General features: G+C 39.7%; 1 protein-coding gene across 1 annotated transcript in view; it reads right to left on the reverse strand.

The window, feature by feature from the left end:
- Positions 1-18,490, reverse strand: part of VOPP1 (VOPP1 WW domain binding protein) — a 167,255-nt gene that overhangs the window by 85,946 nt on the left and 62,819 nt on the right. The window contains exon 2 of the mRNA XM_040246375.1: positions 1,140-1,198. Within this exon, the coding sequence (XP_040102309.1) occupies positions 1,140-1,198 (59 nt within the window). The remainder of the gene's footprint in view (positions 1-1,139; positions 1,199-18,490) is intronic.

The following is an 18,490-nucleotide window of genomic DNA, read 5'->3' on the forward strand; positions in this document are numbered from 1 at the left end:
TCATCTCCCTGTTATCCCACAACCACTTTTCTTCAAGAAGACAACTCTGTAACTAGAACCAAAGCCCTTTTCTGCTGCTTTATCTTTCAAGTACATTTTGTCTTTCTGCAGCTGCAGAGTATTTCTGCCAGGACTACACCCTGTGGGGCACTAATGACTCCTGCTTTTCGATATGAAATCAAGGCAGAAAAACTGGATCTTTACCTGTATTCCATTCCCATTCACAGCCCAGCAACTTTCTCCACATACACTAATCTCTTCAAGATTAAAAACCTGAAGAATGACAGGTAAGAAAAATACACATCTTGGCCAGTTAAGAAATTACCCTCTTTGCTATTATGTATAGTATTTCCTGCCCAGTCTCCCCATATGCTAGAAAATAATGCTTCTGCTATAACAATTATATACATTACTAACATTTTTCATGTTTAACAAAATTCAATACAAGGGTTTTGGGGGAAAAATTGCTTTGGTGCATTCCACTTGAAACTTATGGAACTTCAAAACATAATCAAAAATAGTAATTGATAATCTAGACAGTTAATCTAGGTGTGTCAGTGGAGCTAGTGGCTGCCACAGTAGATGTTTAAAATACAGAAAAACAAATGCAGCAGTGCTTTAATAAAAGCAATACTGGCAGGTGCTGAGGGCACAGGAAGAGACGTAACCTGCAGACATGCAAGGCTGACTGCACCTGCCTAGAGAGGTGCCAGGGCCAGGTGACCCTTGCGATCACCGTCATCTCTCCCTCTCTTTCTCTCACACTCACAGCAGAACGAAGTACTCTTTCCTGCCCTATTGAAGTTCAAAATTCTTTCCTGCCACCTCTGCTCCCTTTGCCTAGGAAGATTTGTATAAATCAATATAATGTTGGCCTTGTTTAGACATTCTGCCCTCACCAATCACATACAAGCTAACATGCCTCATAGAACGGAGCACTCAGAATTCTACACTGTCCCTAGAGCAGCTGGTCTGAATCCTTAGGGAGGTTGCCTGCTCATTCAGGGGCACAGGCAAGTGAAACCACGGCTAGAGGCCTCCCAAGGCTGAGTTTGCCCCATCCCATAACCACTCCTGTGATCTATGAAAGAAATAATTCTCAGAGAAAGATGTGATCACAGATAAGTGCAAATACTTACATATAATAAGTGGGATAGAGTCCTTCAAAATACCAGCAATGTTTTTTGGCCTCTGTGCACTGGAAATATAAGCAAGAAAAGATTTGTCAGTGAAAACTCATTTGCATACTGTTGAGCAGATCTCACGCGAAAAAACAAGGAAGGATGAGTGAAAGCAGCTTGAAGTGTGAGAAGCAGGCATTGGCGGGACAATGAACCAGAGGGAGATTCACTCACTACATGACTTTTTATTTCTTCAAAATTTTTGAAAGAGAAGAAAACATTTATTTCCCTATCATTTTTCTAGCTTTTCTAAGTACAAGGGGATGAATAATTCATTAAAATGCAAATTTAAAACAATCATTTTTAAAACTTCACATGATATGATACTTCAAATATCTAAAGATGCTAGAAATAATTACACAGATTCCCCCTAATTTTTGTTTTTGAAAAACATTTCCCAGAGTTTTAACATTTCTAGATCTTTATACTTCAGGATATAGTGACTCTCAAATAGTGTGGTGGTTTGGAGCATCCACCCTCCACACAGTTGAAAATTCACACAGAACTTATGGGTCAGCCCTCCATCACCACGGCTCCACACATCATGTAGTGTTGTTGTATTTACTATTGAAAAAAAATCACGTATAAGTGGAGCCATGCAGCTCAAACCCATATTGTTCTAGGGTCTCAGTTCAGTTCAGCTGCTCAGTCGTGTCCGACTATTTGCAACCCCATGAATCGCAGCACGCCAGGCCTCCCTGTCCATCACCAACTCCTGGAGTTCACTCAAACTCACGTCCATTGAGTCGGTGATGCTATCCAACCATCTCATCCTCTGTCGTCTCCTTCTCCTCCTGCCCCCAATCCCTCCCAGCGTCAGGGTCTTTTCCAATGAGTCAACTCTTCACATGAGGTGGCCAAAGTACTGGAGTTTCAGCTTCAGTATCAGTCCTTCCAATGAACACCCAGGACTGGTCTCCTTTAGGATGGACTGGTTGGATCTCCTTGCAGTCCAAGGGACTCTCAAGAGTCTTCTCCAACACCACAGTTCAAAAGCATCAATTCTTCGGCACTCAGCCTTCTTCACAGTCCAACTCTCACATCCATACATGACCACAGGAAAAACCATAGCCTTGACTAGATAGACCCTTGTTGGCAAAGTCATATCTCTGCTTTTTATATGCCATCTAGGTTGGTCATAACTTTCCTTCCAAGGGTCTACAGTATTCCAAAAGGCATATTCCCCAGTGGGCACCTATGCCTGCCAGACTCTGTGAGAGAGAATTGATCTGATACAATCAGTGGGGGCCCTGCCCTCGTTCATTCACAGGGATGAGAAAGATGGAAGAGAGGGACAAGGAGGGACTTCTCTGTGCTTTCCAAGGAAGTTGAGGCTGAATTTTCCAGATGGCAGGGCTGAGAAGATGTGATACCACCCTAGGGGGTTCAGTATCTCAGACACCTGACAAGTGACAGGAAGCCAGTGGCACTAACTGCAAGTAAGAGCTCCAAGCAGAAATGCTCTGACCGAGTTGAGCAAGGCTTTTCTAAAATTACTCCACTCATGCCATTATTTTAAAAGAATACACAACTTCCTACCTTCATGACCCAGTTCATTGGCTCCCATATGTAAATAACACCTTCAAAATATTACAATGCAAAAGTACCAGCAGGAAAAGGCATAGTGAAAACAACGTTTTCTTTGGGCAAGGCAGGGACCAACTGTGTTGTTCACCCCCCTTCCCTGGGGTGTATGCTGATGCCCTTCTACCTCAGTCTGCCTGATAGCTGTAGAAGGTCAGAAACACACCCCCAAATCTACAGTAGAATGCCAAGGGAGAGGTGAGTATGAACATTATGTGTTAGGCTGGCTAAATTCAATGAGTTATGAAAAGAGCATGAAACACTGGATTTAATATATATATATATATATTATATATATATATATGCTTTAAGACACTCAGAAGCACATTCAGGCAGCCTGAAATGACCCTGCTTTATTAATGGAAAATGAGTTTAATTTAGACTAGGTTAGCTCTTGTCCAATTCAAGAAACAAAGTTCAGACAGCTATAGAAATCAATTTATTTTGTCAAGGAAGAGCAATTCCACGTCTGTACCCTAAGTTACAATGCATTTCACTAGAGACTTCTATGATAAACTGAGAAACCAGGTCTCATTTCCAGGTGGCATTTCCAATATCTCTTCTTCATTCTCCATCACCACTAGAGACAGACACACTTTCTTGGAATTCGACACTCAAGTTCCACACACAGTCAAGAAATGGTGTCCCTAATGCCAGTCCTAAAACTTGGGATACCAGAGCCAAGTCCAAGCCCCCACTTACAGCTGCTCTGGTCACCCACATGGGCATCTCACTGGAGACTCAGACCCACGGGCCCAGGAGCAAGGGCCAGCAGTGCCTCAGCAGTCAGGGCATGAGATGCTGCCTTCGGTGTCTGCTGTGGGACAGTCCTTTACCTGAAGACCTCCTATTCAAAGCAGCCACATTTTTGGACCCAAACACCACATCTCCTAACTCTTAAGGTAACAACAGAAATAGTATCATTGTTGCCTTTTAGGATTTTTTTCTTGGTGTGCCGATATGAGGAATGCCATTTTACAGATTAAACACTGGGACCCCTCATGGGTGTCTTGCTCAAAACCCCATTTCTTTACAGTGTGGTTTCTCCTAGATTAATCAACATTACCCTGAAGAACTTCCTTTGCCCACCTTCCATGTCCCCATGTTGTTGTATGACTGGAGGACAGACTGACATTAAATCTGCTCCCAGTTCCACCATCAGCAGGTGAGAGGCTTGGGAAGGCAGGTTCCCAGTTTGGGCCTCCTCTGAACTTAGCAGCAGTGCGGGTGGTAGGAAGATGCACACGCATGTCGAGCAGAACCCATGGGAGCCTGAGCTTCAGAGCTACAGCAGGTTAAACAACAACTTGAATTCTGAGACAGCACAACTCTCAGACACGCCCACATGTGGCTGTTGGGAAGGAAGAGCAATCTCTGCAAAACTGTGGCTGCATTTCTCTTTCACGGATTCCCTCTGCACAAAGATGGAACACCACATGCACAGGTTATGTTCTGTGGCATTATTTCTAATAATGAAATTCTGGAAACAATGTAAATACATACTCACAGCAGGCTGATCAGATAGAGAACAGTATGTCCATACAACGGAGGACTAAGCAGCCAACAAGAATGAAGGTTCTCAGAACCTGAGTGAAATGATTTCCACAATGCAGTGCTATGAAAAAGCAATATTAAGAAGGGCACATGTAGCACACTGATTTTTACAGAAAAGGAAACTTATATATTTGGTTAATTTTTTTTTTTACAAAAAGAACCACAGGAAAGGTATAGTGGAAAGTAATGAGAATACTTGTCCTGTAGGGGAGGTGGCAGAGGAGTGGCAGAGGCTGGGGCAGGAATGGGGATTCTGTGAGTATACATTTTTTGGCCACACTGTGTGGCATGCGGGATCTTAGTTCCCTGACCAGGGATCAAACTTGTGCCCCCTGTAGTAGAAGTACGAAGTCTTAACCATTGGACCATCAAGAAAGTCCCCAAGTATACTGTTTTATATAGGTTGATTTTAGAATCATGTAAACGTTTTTCATATTCAAAAAACAAAGTCTGGAGAAGGAAATGGCAACCCACTCCAGTATTCTTGCCTGGAGAATCTCATGGACAGAGGCGGCTAGCAAGCTATAGTCAGTGGGGTTGCAAACGTATCAGGCACAACTTAGTGATTGAACAACACAACACTTAAATTATACAATATGATGCATTTTAATATATGTGTGTACCTATAATATCACAAAATTAAGGTAATGAACATATCATTACCCACAAAAATTTTCTTATGCCCCTTAATGATCTCTTCTTGTCCTTCCTATCCAGATTCAACTATAGATTTATTTCATTTCATAATATATTAGTTTGAATTTTCTAGAACTTTATATAAATGTAATACAGTATGGGGTTTTTTTAACCTTCTATCAGTAAGCATAATTGTTTTGAGATTATTTACTGTTGTTGGGAATATCAATATATTATTCCTTTTTGCACTGAGTAATGTTTCCCTGTGTATGGATGTTATACAGTTGCTTATCCATCAATTATTAATGAACATTTAGGTTGTTTCCATGGGTTCCCTGGTGGCTCAGATGGTAAAGAATCTGCCCGCAATGTGGGAGACCCAGGTTCAATCCCTGGGTTGGGAAGACCCCCAGAGAAGGAAATGGCAACTCACTCCAGTACTCTTGCCTGGAGAATTCCATAGACAGAGGAGCCTGGTAGGCTACAGTCCATGGGGTCGCAAAGAGTTGGACACAGCTCAGTGAGTAACACACTAGGTTGTTTCCAGGTTCTATGTTTTAAAAATAAAGCATATTTGAAACAAAAAGAAAAGAAAAAAGTAAAATCAAAAAGGATTTTTAAACAATCCACTTTCCCAAGCTTGAAGAAATTCCTTGAATTCCATCATGGATCTCCTCTTACACAGGCTACCACTTTGTTGGGAGCAACCATACAGAGGGAGCTGGCATTAACACAAGAGACTTATAAAAACACCCTCCCCTCCTGCTGCCCAAAGATGCCAAGGTCACCCTCTCCTACCCACTCTTGCTCAGACCATCCCTAGTCTCTTCCCAGCATTTGCCGGGCCGTCTAGTAAATCCACTGGAGCTTGTTTACTATTTTAGCGATGACCTTTCATCACTTATCACTGAATCCACTCAAATAAGATCTATTTTTTAAATAGTAACCCACTTTGTTCCTTTGTAAAATATTCTCTAAGAAAATGTTGCAGTTATATTTCCTGAGACAGAAGAAAAAAATCTCTGTTAAATTGAGCTAGCTACCTACCATTTAAATTCTTGAAATTTGCTAATATCCAGGCAACTTCTTCTCTACTTTTGGATGCTGGACTTTTACAACAGCTTTTATCAATAGAGCAACAACACATATATGATACCTCACAAAAGTTAACACATCATTATATCATTTTACAGCTAAATAATATGAAGAACACAAGTCATGTTTCATTAATTGTAAGACAGTTTCATTAACTGTAAAACTCAGTGAGGACTGGGGAGCCCTGATCCTTTCCACTGTTGAGTCTCTCCTCCAGTAAAAGCTGGTTAACTGAACACCAGTGTTAAAGTCACCTTGCACAAGCACCTGAGAGAGCTAGCGGTAAAAATGGAGATTAGGCTCTCCAGGTAGGAAGGGCAGAGGGAGATTTCGCTGGAACCCACCCAGGATGGAGAGCCAGGTTCTACCAAGTGAAAGTCTGCCACAGTTAGCCTACTGATTCCAGTTTCCAAATCAGCATAAACACCAGAATTCAGGGTGTTGCCAGATAGCTCAAGTGTTGCAGATGTGGTCAAAATGGGCATTTGTAAAGTAAGGGTGCTTTCCAGAATGCTCCCCAACAGTGCTGGGCTGTCAGAAGCAACCCCATAGACAGGCAGATGGCAGCATGGTGAAACACGGGAAGAAGGCACTATGCCAGGCTGCACTGCACCAGGGCCAGGATGAATCCATCCGTAGAGGAAGGATGGATTAAAACCTAAAGAACTGTATTTCAATTCTGACAGCCACTCACCAACCACGTTGTCAGTTGGCCTGGCTCTCAGCATCCTTTCTTCTAAAGTAGGATGGATTCTCATCCCTGCTGGATGCATGAGAGAGCTTGATGAACTAATTGAGATTGAATACTTCAAAATGACTGGTCAGACCGGGGACTGGCTCCAGGAATCCCACAGCCAGTTAGCACTCTATTTGGAAATATGCATCCTGAAGCCAGCTTTCTTAATTTTCTGGAACAAATGACTTCTAAGGCTTATTTTCACTGTGATCATTTCATTTAAGAAAAAGCAAAATGCCCTGAAAACAAAGATTCTAAATACATAAATACATTTTGGAAAACTGTGGTAGGCAGTTTTCTAAAATCTCTTTAAAAGAATAAGCCTCTTTCCAAAAAGAGTTTGAAAAGTAAACAAGGGAAAAAAAAAAAAACATTTCAGGGTTTTATGTCTACCTCCAAAAGTAGTTCAACCCATTCTATAAAGATATTACCATGACTTCTTAGAAACTGACCATCTACTGAAACAGAAAATACATTTGTTAGGAGAGATCAGTCAGCTACTTGCTGTCACTGATGCTGTCCTTTACAGCCAGGATCCTCCACCATGTTGTGGGCAAACAGTGGGCCTTCACTGAGCTCATGGAAGCACTATGAGCGATCGCACTAGTAGAGCAATCTATTTCCTGAAGAGAGAGTGGAGAGTAGCAACATTCGATTTATAAACTATTGACAAAGTAGAACCTACAGGAATGCAAGAAAACATTTACTGTCAGGCACAATCCAAGGGAGAGAATCTTAAGATTTAAACTGGAAAGGCTTGTAAGTTGTAAGGCTTGTACTCAGGAAAGAATCCTAGCGGTCTGTCATTCAAGGACTATAATATTATAAATGTAGTTAAGCCCTCCTAAATATTGTTATCCATAGTGAGCCAAGAACAGGCCCCAAAGAACAAATCCTTGCTAATCACAAATGATAATCCTCACATTGACATAAATTATTCTACATCTATCTCCACTGTATAGGAAGAATCATGATGCCACTGTTTGATAAAATTGAACATCTTTTTTCTGTTCCAAATTCAAAGAATCAGTACCACAATACTGACCAAGTTCAAAGATCAGTACCACAATACTGATCACCTTTGAGAGAACTGAAGCTACCTGTGACTTTGGACACATGGTGGTCAAAAGCAAGCTCTAAGGGATTCAAAGCACTGAGGAGTTTATCTAAATTCTACCCTCCTCCTTCTGTTCAGTGGAGGCTGCACTGGGATCTCTGAATAGCAAACTGGCAAATAAGGGCTTCATTAACAGAACTAATTCCACCTGGAAAGTAAGTACCCTTGTTTTACTTATTGTGGTCGTAACTTTAGGTGGTCTGTTATGAACCAATAAGTACACAATCTACTGTGAGACAGTGGCGGGGTGTCCCCAAGAAAATCAGCCTGATGACTCTCTCCAGTCTGTGCTGGAACCTGGTGCTTTTTTTACTTTCATCAACGTGCCTTGAGGCTGCATTCAGTTCAACCCAGTTAGCTTCAGCCCAGTTAGCTAGGGCGTCCACAGTCTCATGGAGGGAGCCTTCGAGACACTGGCTGGTCTTGTGCTTAGCACCAGAGACAGAGGCACAAGGTACGGAGAGGTCCTGTTGAAGTCTGATAAAAAATGTACAAAGGGAACGCTTGATCCTCACTGGGGCAGAGCTGCCAGAGGCTAGAAAAAACCCTACTAGTGCTATCTCCTGCTCCTGTGGCCACTGGCAGCCCTGTGTACCTGGTGCTGCCAGGGTCCCCACAATCCAAGCAGCTGTGCCACTTCTCCACATGGTCTTCCAACTCCTGTAGATGACCGACACGCAGACGTTCAGATAAAACCACAGTTAAACCCCAGGGGCAGTGTGGCTAAGAAACAGGATTGAAAACCTCTCCACCAGCTGTACAAGCTATAGATCAAATCCATACAATCTACGAGGACTCTGTATCTATGGAATATATAAAAAGGACAATGAGTGTTCTCACAAAAGAAAACGCCCTAGCTCTACCAGGGGTAGACAGTGGAGGCAAAAACATATAGGAGTAGGGCAAGGTTAGAGTATGAGCTGTCCCCACAGAGGAACTAAAAAGCCTCTTGATGAAAGTGAAAGAAGAGAGTGAAAAAGTTGGCTTAAAGCTCAACATTCAGAAAACGAAGACCATGGCATCCGGTCCCATCACTTCATGGGAAATAGATGGGGAAACAGTGAAACAGTGTCAGACTTTTATTTTGGGGGGGCTCCAAAATCACTGCAGATGGTGATTGCAGCAATGAAATTAAAAGACGCTTACTCCTTGGAAGAAAAGTTATGACCAACCTAGATAGTATATTCAAAAGCAGAGACATTACTTTGCAGACTAAGGTCCGTCTAGTCAAGGCTATGGTTTTTCCAGTAGTCATGTATGGATGTGAGAGTTGGACTGTGAAGAAGGCTGAGCACTGAAGAATTGATGCTTTTGAACTGTGGTGCTGGAGAAGACTCTTGAGAGTCCCTTGGACTGCAAGGAGATCCAACCAGTCCATTCTGAAGGAGATCAACTCTGGGATTTCTTTGGAAGGAATGATGCTAAAGCTGAAACTCCAGTACTTTGGCCACCTCACGCGAAGAGTTGACTCATTGGAAAAGACTCTGATGCTGCGAGGGTTTGGGGGCAGGATAAGAAAGGGACGACAGAGGATGAGATGGCTGGATGGCATCACTGACTCGATGGACGTGAATCTGAGTGAACTCCGGGAGTTGGTGATGGATAGGGAGGCCTGGCGTGCTGCGGTTCATGGAGTCACAAAGAGTCGGACACGACTGAGTGACTGAACTGAACTGAACTGAACTGAACTGTCCCCACAGAAGGTCTAGAGACCAGCCCAGTATTGGAGAGCCTCCTATGGATGCAGAGGTGGGCTGTGACTCACAGTGGTAAAAAGGATACTGACAGCTGAGATCCAACAAAAATTATTATTATGCTTATATTTGGATTTGTTCTGGATGTTTTCTCTTCTATTTTTTGTGTTCTTGTAGTTGCTGTTTCTTTTTTTTATTATTAACTCTGTTAACCTTCTGAGGACTTTTTAAAAAATCACACTTTTTATTTCCATTACATAATTCTACCTCTATGTTGGGTTTTTGGGTTTCTGTGGGGTATTTTCTTTTTCCTTTTTAAGTTTTGTTTGTTTCTCATAGTGTTCTTTTCCTGCTGTAGTTATTCTTTTATATATGGTTATATATATGTCATATATATATTATATTTTTCTATGTATGTTTCTATATATGTTGTATATATGTTTATATATTTATTAATTTACATGCAAAGTACATCATGCAAAATGCCAGGCTGGATGAAGTGCAAGCTGGAATCAAGATTGCCAGGAGAAATATCAATAACCTCAGATATGCAGATGATACCATGTGGCAGAGAGCAAAGAGAAACTAAACAGCCTCTTGATGAAGATGAAAGAGGAGAGTGAAAAAGCTGGCTTAAAACTCTACAGTCAAAAAAAGTAAGATCATGTCATCTGGTCCCATCAAGTCATGGCAATCAGATGGCAAAATGATAGAAACAGTGACAGACTATTTTCCTGGGCTCCAAAATCACTGCAGATGGTGATTGCAGCCATGAAATTAAAAGACACTTGCTCCTTGGAGAAAAGCAATGACCAACGTAGACAGCATATTAAAAAGCAGAGACAGTACTTTGCTGACAAAAATTCGTCTAGTTAAAGCTATGGTTTTTCCAGTAGTCATGTATGGATGTGAGAGTTGGGTATAAAGAAAGCTGAGCACTGAAGAATTGATGCTCTTGAACTGTGGTGTTGGAGAAGACTCTTGAGAGTCCCTTGGACTGCAAGAAGATCCAACCAGTCCATCCTAAAGGAAATCCATCCTGAATATTCATTGGGAGGACTGATGCTGAAGGTGAAACTCCACTACTTTGGCCACCTGATGCGAAGAACTGACTCACTGGAAAAGACCCTGATGCTGGGAAAGATTGAAGGCAGGACCAGAAGGGAACGACAGAGGATGAGATGGTTGGGTGGGCATCACCAACTCGATGGACATGAGTGTAAGTAAGCTCTGGGAGTTGGTGGTGGCAGGGAAGCCTGGCATGCTGCAGTCTGTGGGGTTGCAAACACAACTGAGCAACTGAACTGATATATATTTATACATGCTATATACTTGTGTATATGTAAAAAAATACAGCAGGAAAAGAACAACATGTGTGTGTATATATATATATATATATATATATTTCTATATAGTTCTATTTTTCTTTTGTTTTCCTCCTTTTCTCTATTTCACCATGTTTGCTAGTTTGTTTGGTTTTCTTTGCTCTATTCCCTAGTTGGTAATCTCCTTTGGTCTTGTTTTCTGGTTTGTGTTTTAGTTAGTTTTGTTTTTAATTGGTTGATATCATTCTTAGCTTTCTTTGCCTGCCAGGTCACTGTCTTGTACTTTGTCTTCTTTGGACTATTTTGGCATTTTGTGTGTGTGTGTTCCTTTGGTTTTGTTATTATGGGTTGATTGTCCATTTATCTTTTGTTTGGGGTTTGTTTTTTGTTTGTTTTTATTTTTGTGTGTTTGTTTTAATCTTCTTTAATGCCATAACAAATGGCTTGTAGGATTTTGGTTCCCTGGCCAGAGGTTGGGTTTGAGCCTTTGGGCTGGGGAAACTGAGTCCAGGATACTAGACTGCAGACAACTCCTGACACCAGGGAGTGTTAACTACTGAGAACTCCCACGAAGGCCTCCACCTGTGTCTAAGACCTGACATCATCTAACTGCTAGCAGCACCCAGTACAGAATGCCTCACCCGAACAATAAGACAAAAACAGCTGTCAGGCTTCCCACAGATACCCCAAAACCTGCTACCTCACACAGCCCTACCCACCAGAGGGAAAAAACCACAACTCTTCCCACCAGAACACAGGCACAAGTCCCTCCCAACATGAAGCCTACACAAAGCACTGAACCAATCCAGCCACTAAGGATAGAGACCAAAAGGAGGAACTGTGATCCTACAGCCTGGGGAAAGTAGACCCCAGATACAGTAAGTTAGAAAAAATGAATTAAGACAGAGAAATAGTCTGCAAATGAAGGAAAAAGGTAAAAACTCAGAAGGCCAAATAAACAAAGAGGAAATAGGCAAACTATCTGAAAAAGAATTCAGAGTGACCATAGTAAAGATGATACAAAACCAAAAAAATAGAATGGGGAAAGTACAAATCAATTAACACACTTAACAAGGGCGTAGAAGAAATAAAGAGCAAACACACATAAACGAACAACATAATTACTGGAATTAAACATACATAGAAGGAATCAATAGCAGAGTAACTAACTGAAGCAGAACAGGTAAGTGAGATGGAAGACAGAATGGTGGAAATAACTGCTAAAGAGCAGAATAAAGAAAAAAGAATGGAAAGGACTAAGGACAGTCTCAGAGACCTTTGGGATAATATTAAAAGTGCCAACATTCAAATTATAGGGGTCTCAGAAAAATAAGAGAAAATGAAAGAGTCTAAGAAATTTTTTGAATAGACTATAGTCAAAAACTTTCATAACATGGGAAAAGAAATAGCTAATCTAGTGCAACAAGCACAGAGATACCAATCCAGGACAAACCCAAGGAGAAACATGCTGAGAAACACAAATCAAACTAACAAAGATTAAAAACAAAGAAAAAATATTAAAAGCAGTAACAAAAAAGCAACAAGTAACACACAAGGGAAACCCCACACAATTAACCACTGACTTTGCAGCAGAAACTCTGCAGACTAGAAGGGAATGGCAGGACACAGTTTAAGTATTGCAAGGGAAAAATCTACATCTAAGAATACTCTATCCAGCAAGGATCTCATTCAAAATTGAGGGAGAAAACAAAAGCTTTACAGACAAGCACGAGTTTAGCAAATGTTAAAGGGACTTCTATATGGAGGAAATATAAGAGAAGGAAGAGACCTACAAAAACAAATCCAAAACAGTTAAGAAAATGCCAATAGGAACATATATATCAATAATTACTTTAAATGTAAATGACTTAAATGCTCCAACCAAAAGACATAGATAGGTTGAATGGATACAAAAAGAAGACCCATATACATGCTGTCTACAAGAGACCAGGTTCAGACCTAGAGACACATACAGACTGAAAGTGAGAGTATGGAAAAAGATAATCCATGAAAATGGAAATCAAAAGAAAGCTGGAGTAGCAATTCTCATATAAGACAAAATAGACCTTAAAATAAAGACTATTACAAGAGATAGAGAAAGACACTACATAGTGATCAATGGATTAATTCAAGAAGACATACCAATTATAAATATTTATGCACCCAACACAGGAGCACCTCAATACATAAAACAAATGCTAACAGACAAAAAACTCAACAGATGCAGAAAAAGCTTTTGAAAAATTCAGCACCCATGTATGATCAACTCTTCACAAAATGGACATAGATGGAAACTACCTCAACATAATAAAGGCCATATATCATATACCAGAACTGACTCATTTGAAAAGACCCTGAGGCTGGGAAAGATTGAAGGTGGGAGGAGAAGGGACAACAGAGGATGAGATGGTTGGAAGGCATCATCACCTCGATGGACATGAGTGTGAGTAAGGTCTGGGAGTTGGTGATGGCAGGGAAGCCTGGCATGCTGCAGTGCATGGGGTCACAAAGTGTCAGACACGGCTGAGCGACTGAACTGGGGAACTGAACAATAAACCCAAAGCAAACATTATTCTCAATGGTGAAAAACTTAAAAACATTTCTTCTAAGATCAGGACTAAGACAAGGGTGCAAACTCACCACTACTATTCAACATAGTTTTGGAAGTTCTAGCCATGGCAATCAGAGAAGAAAGAAATAAAAGGAATCCACTCTGGAAAAGAAGTAAAACTCTCATGATTTGCAGAAAACATGATACTATACATTGAAAACCCTAAACATGTCACACACAAAAATTACTAGAGCTAATCAGTGAATTTAGTAAAGTTGCAGGATATAAAATAAATATACAAAAATCACTTGCATTCCTATATGCTAACAATGAAAAATCAAAAACAGAAATTAAAGAAACAACCCCATTTACCACTGCAACAATAAGAAATAAACCCACCTAAGGAGACAAAAGAGCCGTATATAGAAAACTGCAAGATACTAATGAAATAAATTAAAGAAAACATAAACAGATGGAGAGAGATACTATGTTCCTGGACTGGAAGACTCAGTATTGCAAAAACAGACTGTATTACCCAAAGCACTCTACCAATTAAATGCAATTCCTATCAAATGATCTATGGCATTTTTCACAGAACAAGAATAAAATATTTCACAATTCATATGGAAACACAAAGACCCCAAATATCCAACACAATCTTTAGAAAGAAATGAGCTGGAATGTGCCAAGAGGAACAAAGAGTCCCATACAGGATAAACCCAAGGAGAAACATACCAAGACACATACTAATCAAACTAACAAAGAAAGTTAAAACTAAACATAAAGAAAGAATATTAAAAGCAACAAGGGAGAAGCAACAAGTAACAGACAAGGGAAACCCCATATGTTTAACAGCTGATCTTTCAGCAGAAGCTCTGCAGGCCAGAAGGGAATGGCAGGATATCTTTAAAGTACTGAAAGGGAAAAGTCTACAACCAAGATTACTGTACCAGGCAAGGTTCTCATTCAAAATTGTTGAAGAAATAAAAAGCAAAAGTGAAGAGAATTAGTACCACAAAATCAGCTTTACAACAAATGTTAAACGGACTTATATAGTGAAGAAATACAAAAGAAAAAGATTTACAAAATCAACTCCATACAATTAAGAAAATGGCAATAGGAACATATATATCAATAATTACTTTAAATGTAAATGGATTAAATTCTCCAACCAAAAGACATAGGCTGGCTGAATGGATACAAATACAAGACCGATATATATGTTGTCTACAAGAAACTCACTTCAGACCTCAAGACACAGATAGACTGACAGTGAGAAGATGGAAAAATATATTCCATGCAAATGGGAAGCAAAAGAAAGCTGGAGTAGCAATCTTCATTTCAGACCCTGAGGGATGGGATGGGGAGGGAGGTGTGAGGGGGGTTCAGTATGGGGAACACATGCACACCCATTTTTTAATAAATAAAAAAAGAAAAAATAAACCTTAAAATAAAGAAGATTATAAGAGATAAGGAAGGACACTACATAATGATCTAGGAATCAATCCAAGAGGAAGACATAACAACTGTAAATATCTATGCACCCAACATAGGAGCACCTCAATACCTAAGACAAACACTAACACACATAAAAGGAGAAATTGACAGTAAGACAATAATAGTTGGAGACTTTAACACCCCAACCACACATGGACAGATCATCAAAACAGAAAATTAATAAGGAAACACAAGTCTTAAATGATACATTAGACGAGTTGAATCTTACTGATATCTTTAGGACCATCATTCCAACCAAATGCTGAAGAATACATCTTCTTCTCAAGTGCACATGGAACATTCTCCAGGATAGACCACATCTTGGGTCACAAATCAAACCTCAGTAAATTTAAGAAGATTTAAATCATATCAAGCATCTTCTTCAACCACAATGCTATAAGACTAGATATCAATTACAAGAAAAAAACGGTAAGAAACAGAAACACGTGGAGATTAAAAAACATTCTTCTAAATAACAAGAAGGTTACTGAAGAAATCAAAAGGGAAATCAAAAAATTTCTAGAAACAAATGACAATGAAATCACAACAACTCAATACCTATGGGATGCAGCAAAAGCAGTTCTAAGAGGGAAGTTTATAGCAGGACAATCCTACCTCAAGAAACAAGAAAAACATCGAATAGACAGCCTAACTTTACACCTAAAACAACTGGAAAAAGAACAACAGCAACTACAATAACAACAACAAACCAAAATTAGTAGAAGGAAAGAAATCATGAGGATCTGAGCAGAAATAAATGAAAAAGAAATGAAAGAAACAATAGTAAAAATTAATTAAACTAAAACCTGTTTCTTTATGAAGATAAACAAAACTGACAAACCTTTAGCCAGACTCAACAAGAAAAATAGAAGAATAAAATCAACAAAATTAGAAATGAAAAAGGAGAGGTTACAATAGACAGAGCAGAAATACAAGGGAGCATAAGAGACAATTATAACTATATGGCAATAAAATGGATAAATTGAAAGAAATGAATTCTTAGAAAAGTTCAATCTTCCAAGACTGAATCAGAAAGAAATAGAAATTATGAACAAACCAATTACAAGCATTGAAATTGAAGCTGTGATCAAAAATCTCCCAAAAAACAAAAGACTAGTACCAGATGGCTTCACAGAATTCTATCAAACATTTAGAGAAGAGCTAACGCCTATCCTTCTAAAACTCTCAAAAAATTACAGAGGAAGGTACACTTCCAAACTCATCCTATGAGACCACCATCATCCTGATTCCAAAACCAGACAAAGACAACACAAAAAAAGAAAACTACAGGCCAATATCACTGATGAATATAGATGCAAAAATCCTCAAAAAAATTTTAGCAAACAGAATTGAGTAACACGTCAAAAAGCTCATACACCATGATCAAGTTGGGTTTATTCTGGGAACATAAGGATTCAATATATGCAAATCAATCAATGTGATACACTATATTAACAACTTTAAATATAAACACCATATAATCATCTCAATAGATGCCGAAAAAGCCTTTGACAAAATTCAGCACTCACTTATGATTAAAACTCTTCCAAAAATGGGTATAGAAGGAACCTACCTCAACATACTAAAGGCCATATATCATAAGCCTACAGCAAACATTCCCAATGGTGAGAAATGGAAAGCATTCCCCCTAAGATCAGGAACAAGACAAGGGTGTCCACTTTCACCACTATTATTCAACATAGCTCTGGAAGTCCTAGCTACAGCAATCAAGGAAAGAAAGAGATAAAAGGAATCCTGATAGAAAAAGAAAAAGTAAAGCTCTCACTGTTTGCAGATGACATGATACTGTACATAGAAAACCCTAAAGATAGTATCAGAAAATTACTAGAGCTAATCAGTGAATTTAACAAAGTTGCAGGATACAAAATCAATACACAGAAATCATTTGCATTTCTATATACTAACAATGAAAAGTCAGAAAGAGAAATTAAGGAATCAATCCCATTCACCATTGCAACACAAAGAATTAAATATCTAGGAATAAACTTACCTAAGGAAACAAAAGAACTGTACACAGAAAATTGTAAGACACTGATGAAAGAAATCAAAGATGACATAAACATGTGGAGAGATGTTCCATGTTCCTGGGTAGGAAGAATCAAAATAGTTAAATGAGTATACTATACTACCAAATGCAATCTACAGATTCAATGTGATCCCTATAAAATCACCAATGACATTTTTCACAGAACTAGAATAATATTCCACAATCCATATGGAAACACAAAAGACCCCAAATAGCCAAAGCAGTCTTGAGAAAGAAGAATGGAGCTGGAGGAATCAACCTTCCTGACTTCAGATTATACTACAAAGCTACAGTCATCAAGACAGTGTGGTACTGGCACAAAAACTGAATTATAGACCAATGGAACAAGATAGAAAGCCCAGAAATAAACCCATGCACCTTTGGGTACCTTATTTTTGACAAAGGAGACAAGAATATACAATGGGGCAAAGAAAGCCTCTTCAATAAATGGTGCTGGGAAAAGTGGACCACTACATCTGGTCTCATCACTTCATGGGAAACAGATCGGGAAACAGTGGAAACAGTGTCAGACTTTATTTTGGGGGGGCTCCAAAATCACTGCAGATGGTGACTGCAGCCATGAAATTAAAAGACGCTTACTCCTTGGAAGAAAAGTTATGACCAACCTAGATAGCATATTCAAAAGCAGAGACATTACTTTGCCAACTAAGGTCCGTCTAGTCAAGGCTATGGTTTTTCCAGTGGTCATGTATGGATGTGAGAGTTGGACTGTGAAGAAAGCTGAGCACCAAAGAATTGATGCTTTTGAGCTGTGGTGTTGGAGAAGACTCTTGAGAGTCCCTTGGACTGCAAGGAGATCCAACCAGTCCATTCTAAAGGAGATCAGTCCTGGGTGTTCTTTGGAAGGAATGATGCTAAAGCTGAAACTCCAGTACTTTGGCCACCTCATGCGATGAGTTACTCATTGGAAAAGACTCTGATGGTGGGAGGGATTGGGGGCAGGAGGAGAAGGGGACGACAGAGGATGAGATGGCTGGATGGCATCACCGACTCGATGGATGTGAGTTTGAATGAACTCCGGGAGTTGGTGATGGACAGGGATGCCTGGCGTGCTGCAATTCATGGGGTCACAAAGAGTTGGACATGACTGAGTGACTGAACTGTACTAAACTGAACTGAACCTGTAAAAGAATGAAATTAGAACACTTCCTAACACCATACACAAAGATAAACTCAAACAGATTAAGGACATAACTGTGAGACCAGAAACTATAAAAATCTTAGTGGAAAACATAGGCAGAACACTTGATGACATAAATCAAAACAAGATCCTTCTATGACCCACCTCCCAGAGTAACAGAAATAAAAACAAAAGTAAAGTGGGGCCTGACCAAACTTAAAAGCTTTTGCACAGCAAAGGAAACTATAAGCAATGTGAAAAGACAACCCTTGGAATGGGAGAAAATAATGACAAATGAAACAACTGGCAAAGGATTCATTTCCAAAATATAC

The sequence above is a fragment of the Oryx dammah genome, unplaced genomic scaffold (assembly GCF_014754425.2).
Source record: "Oryx dammah isolate SB20612 unplaced genomic scaffold, SCBI_Odam_1.1 HiC_scaffold_9, whole genome shotgun sequence".
NCBI lineage: Eukaryota > Metazoa > Chordata > Mammalia > Artiodactyla > Bovidae > Oryx > Oryx dammah.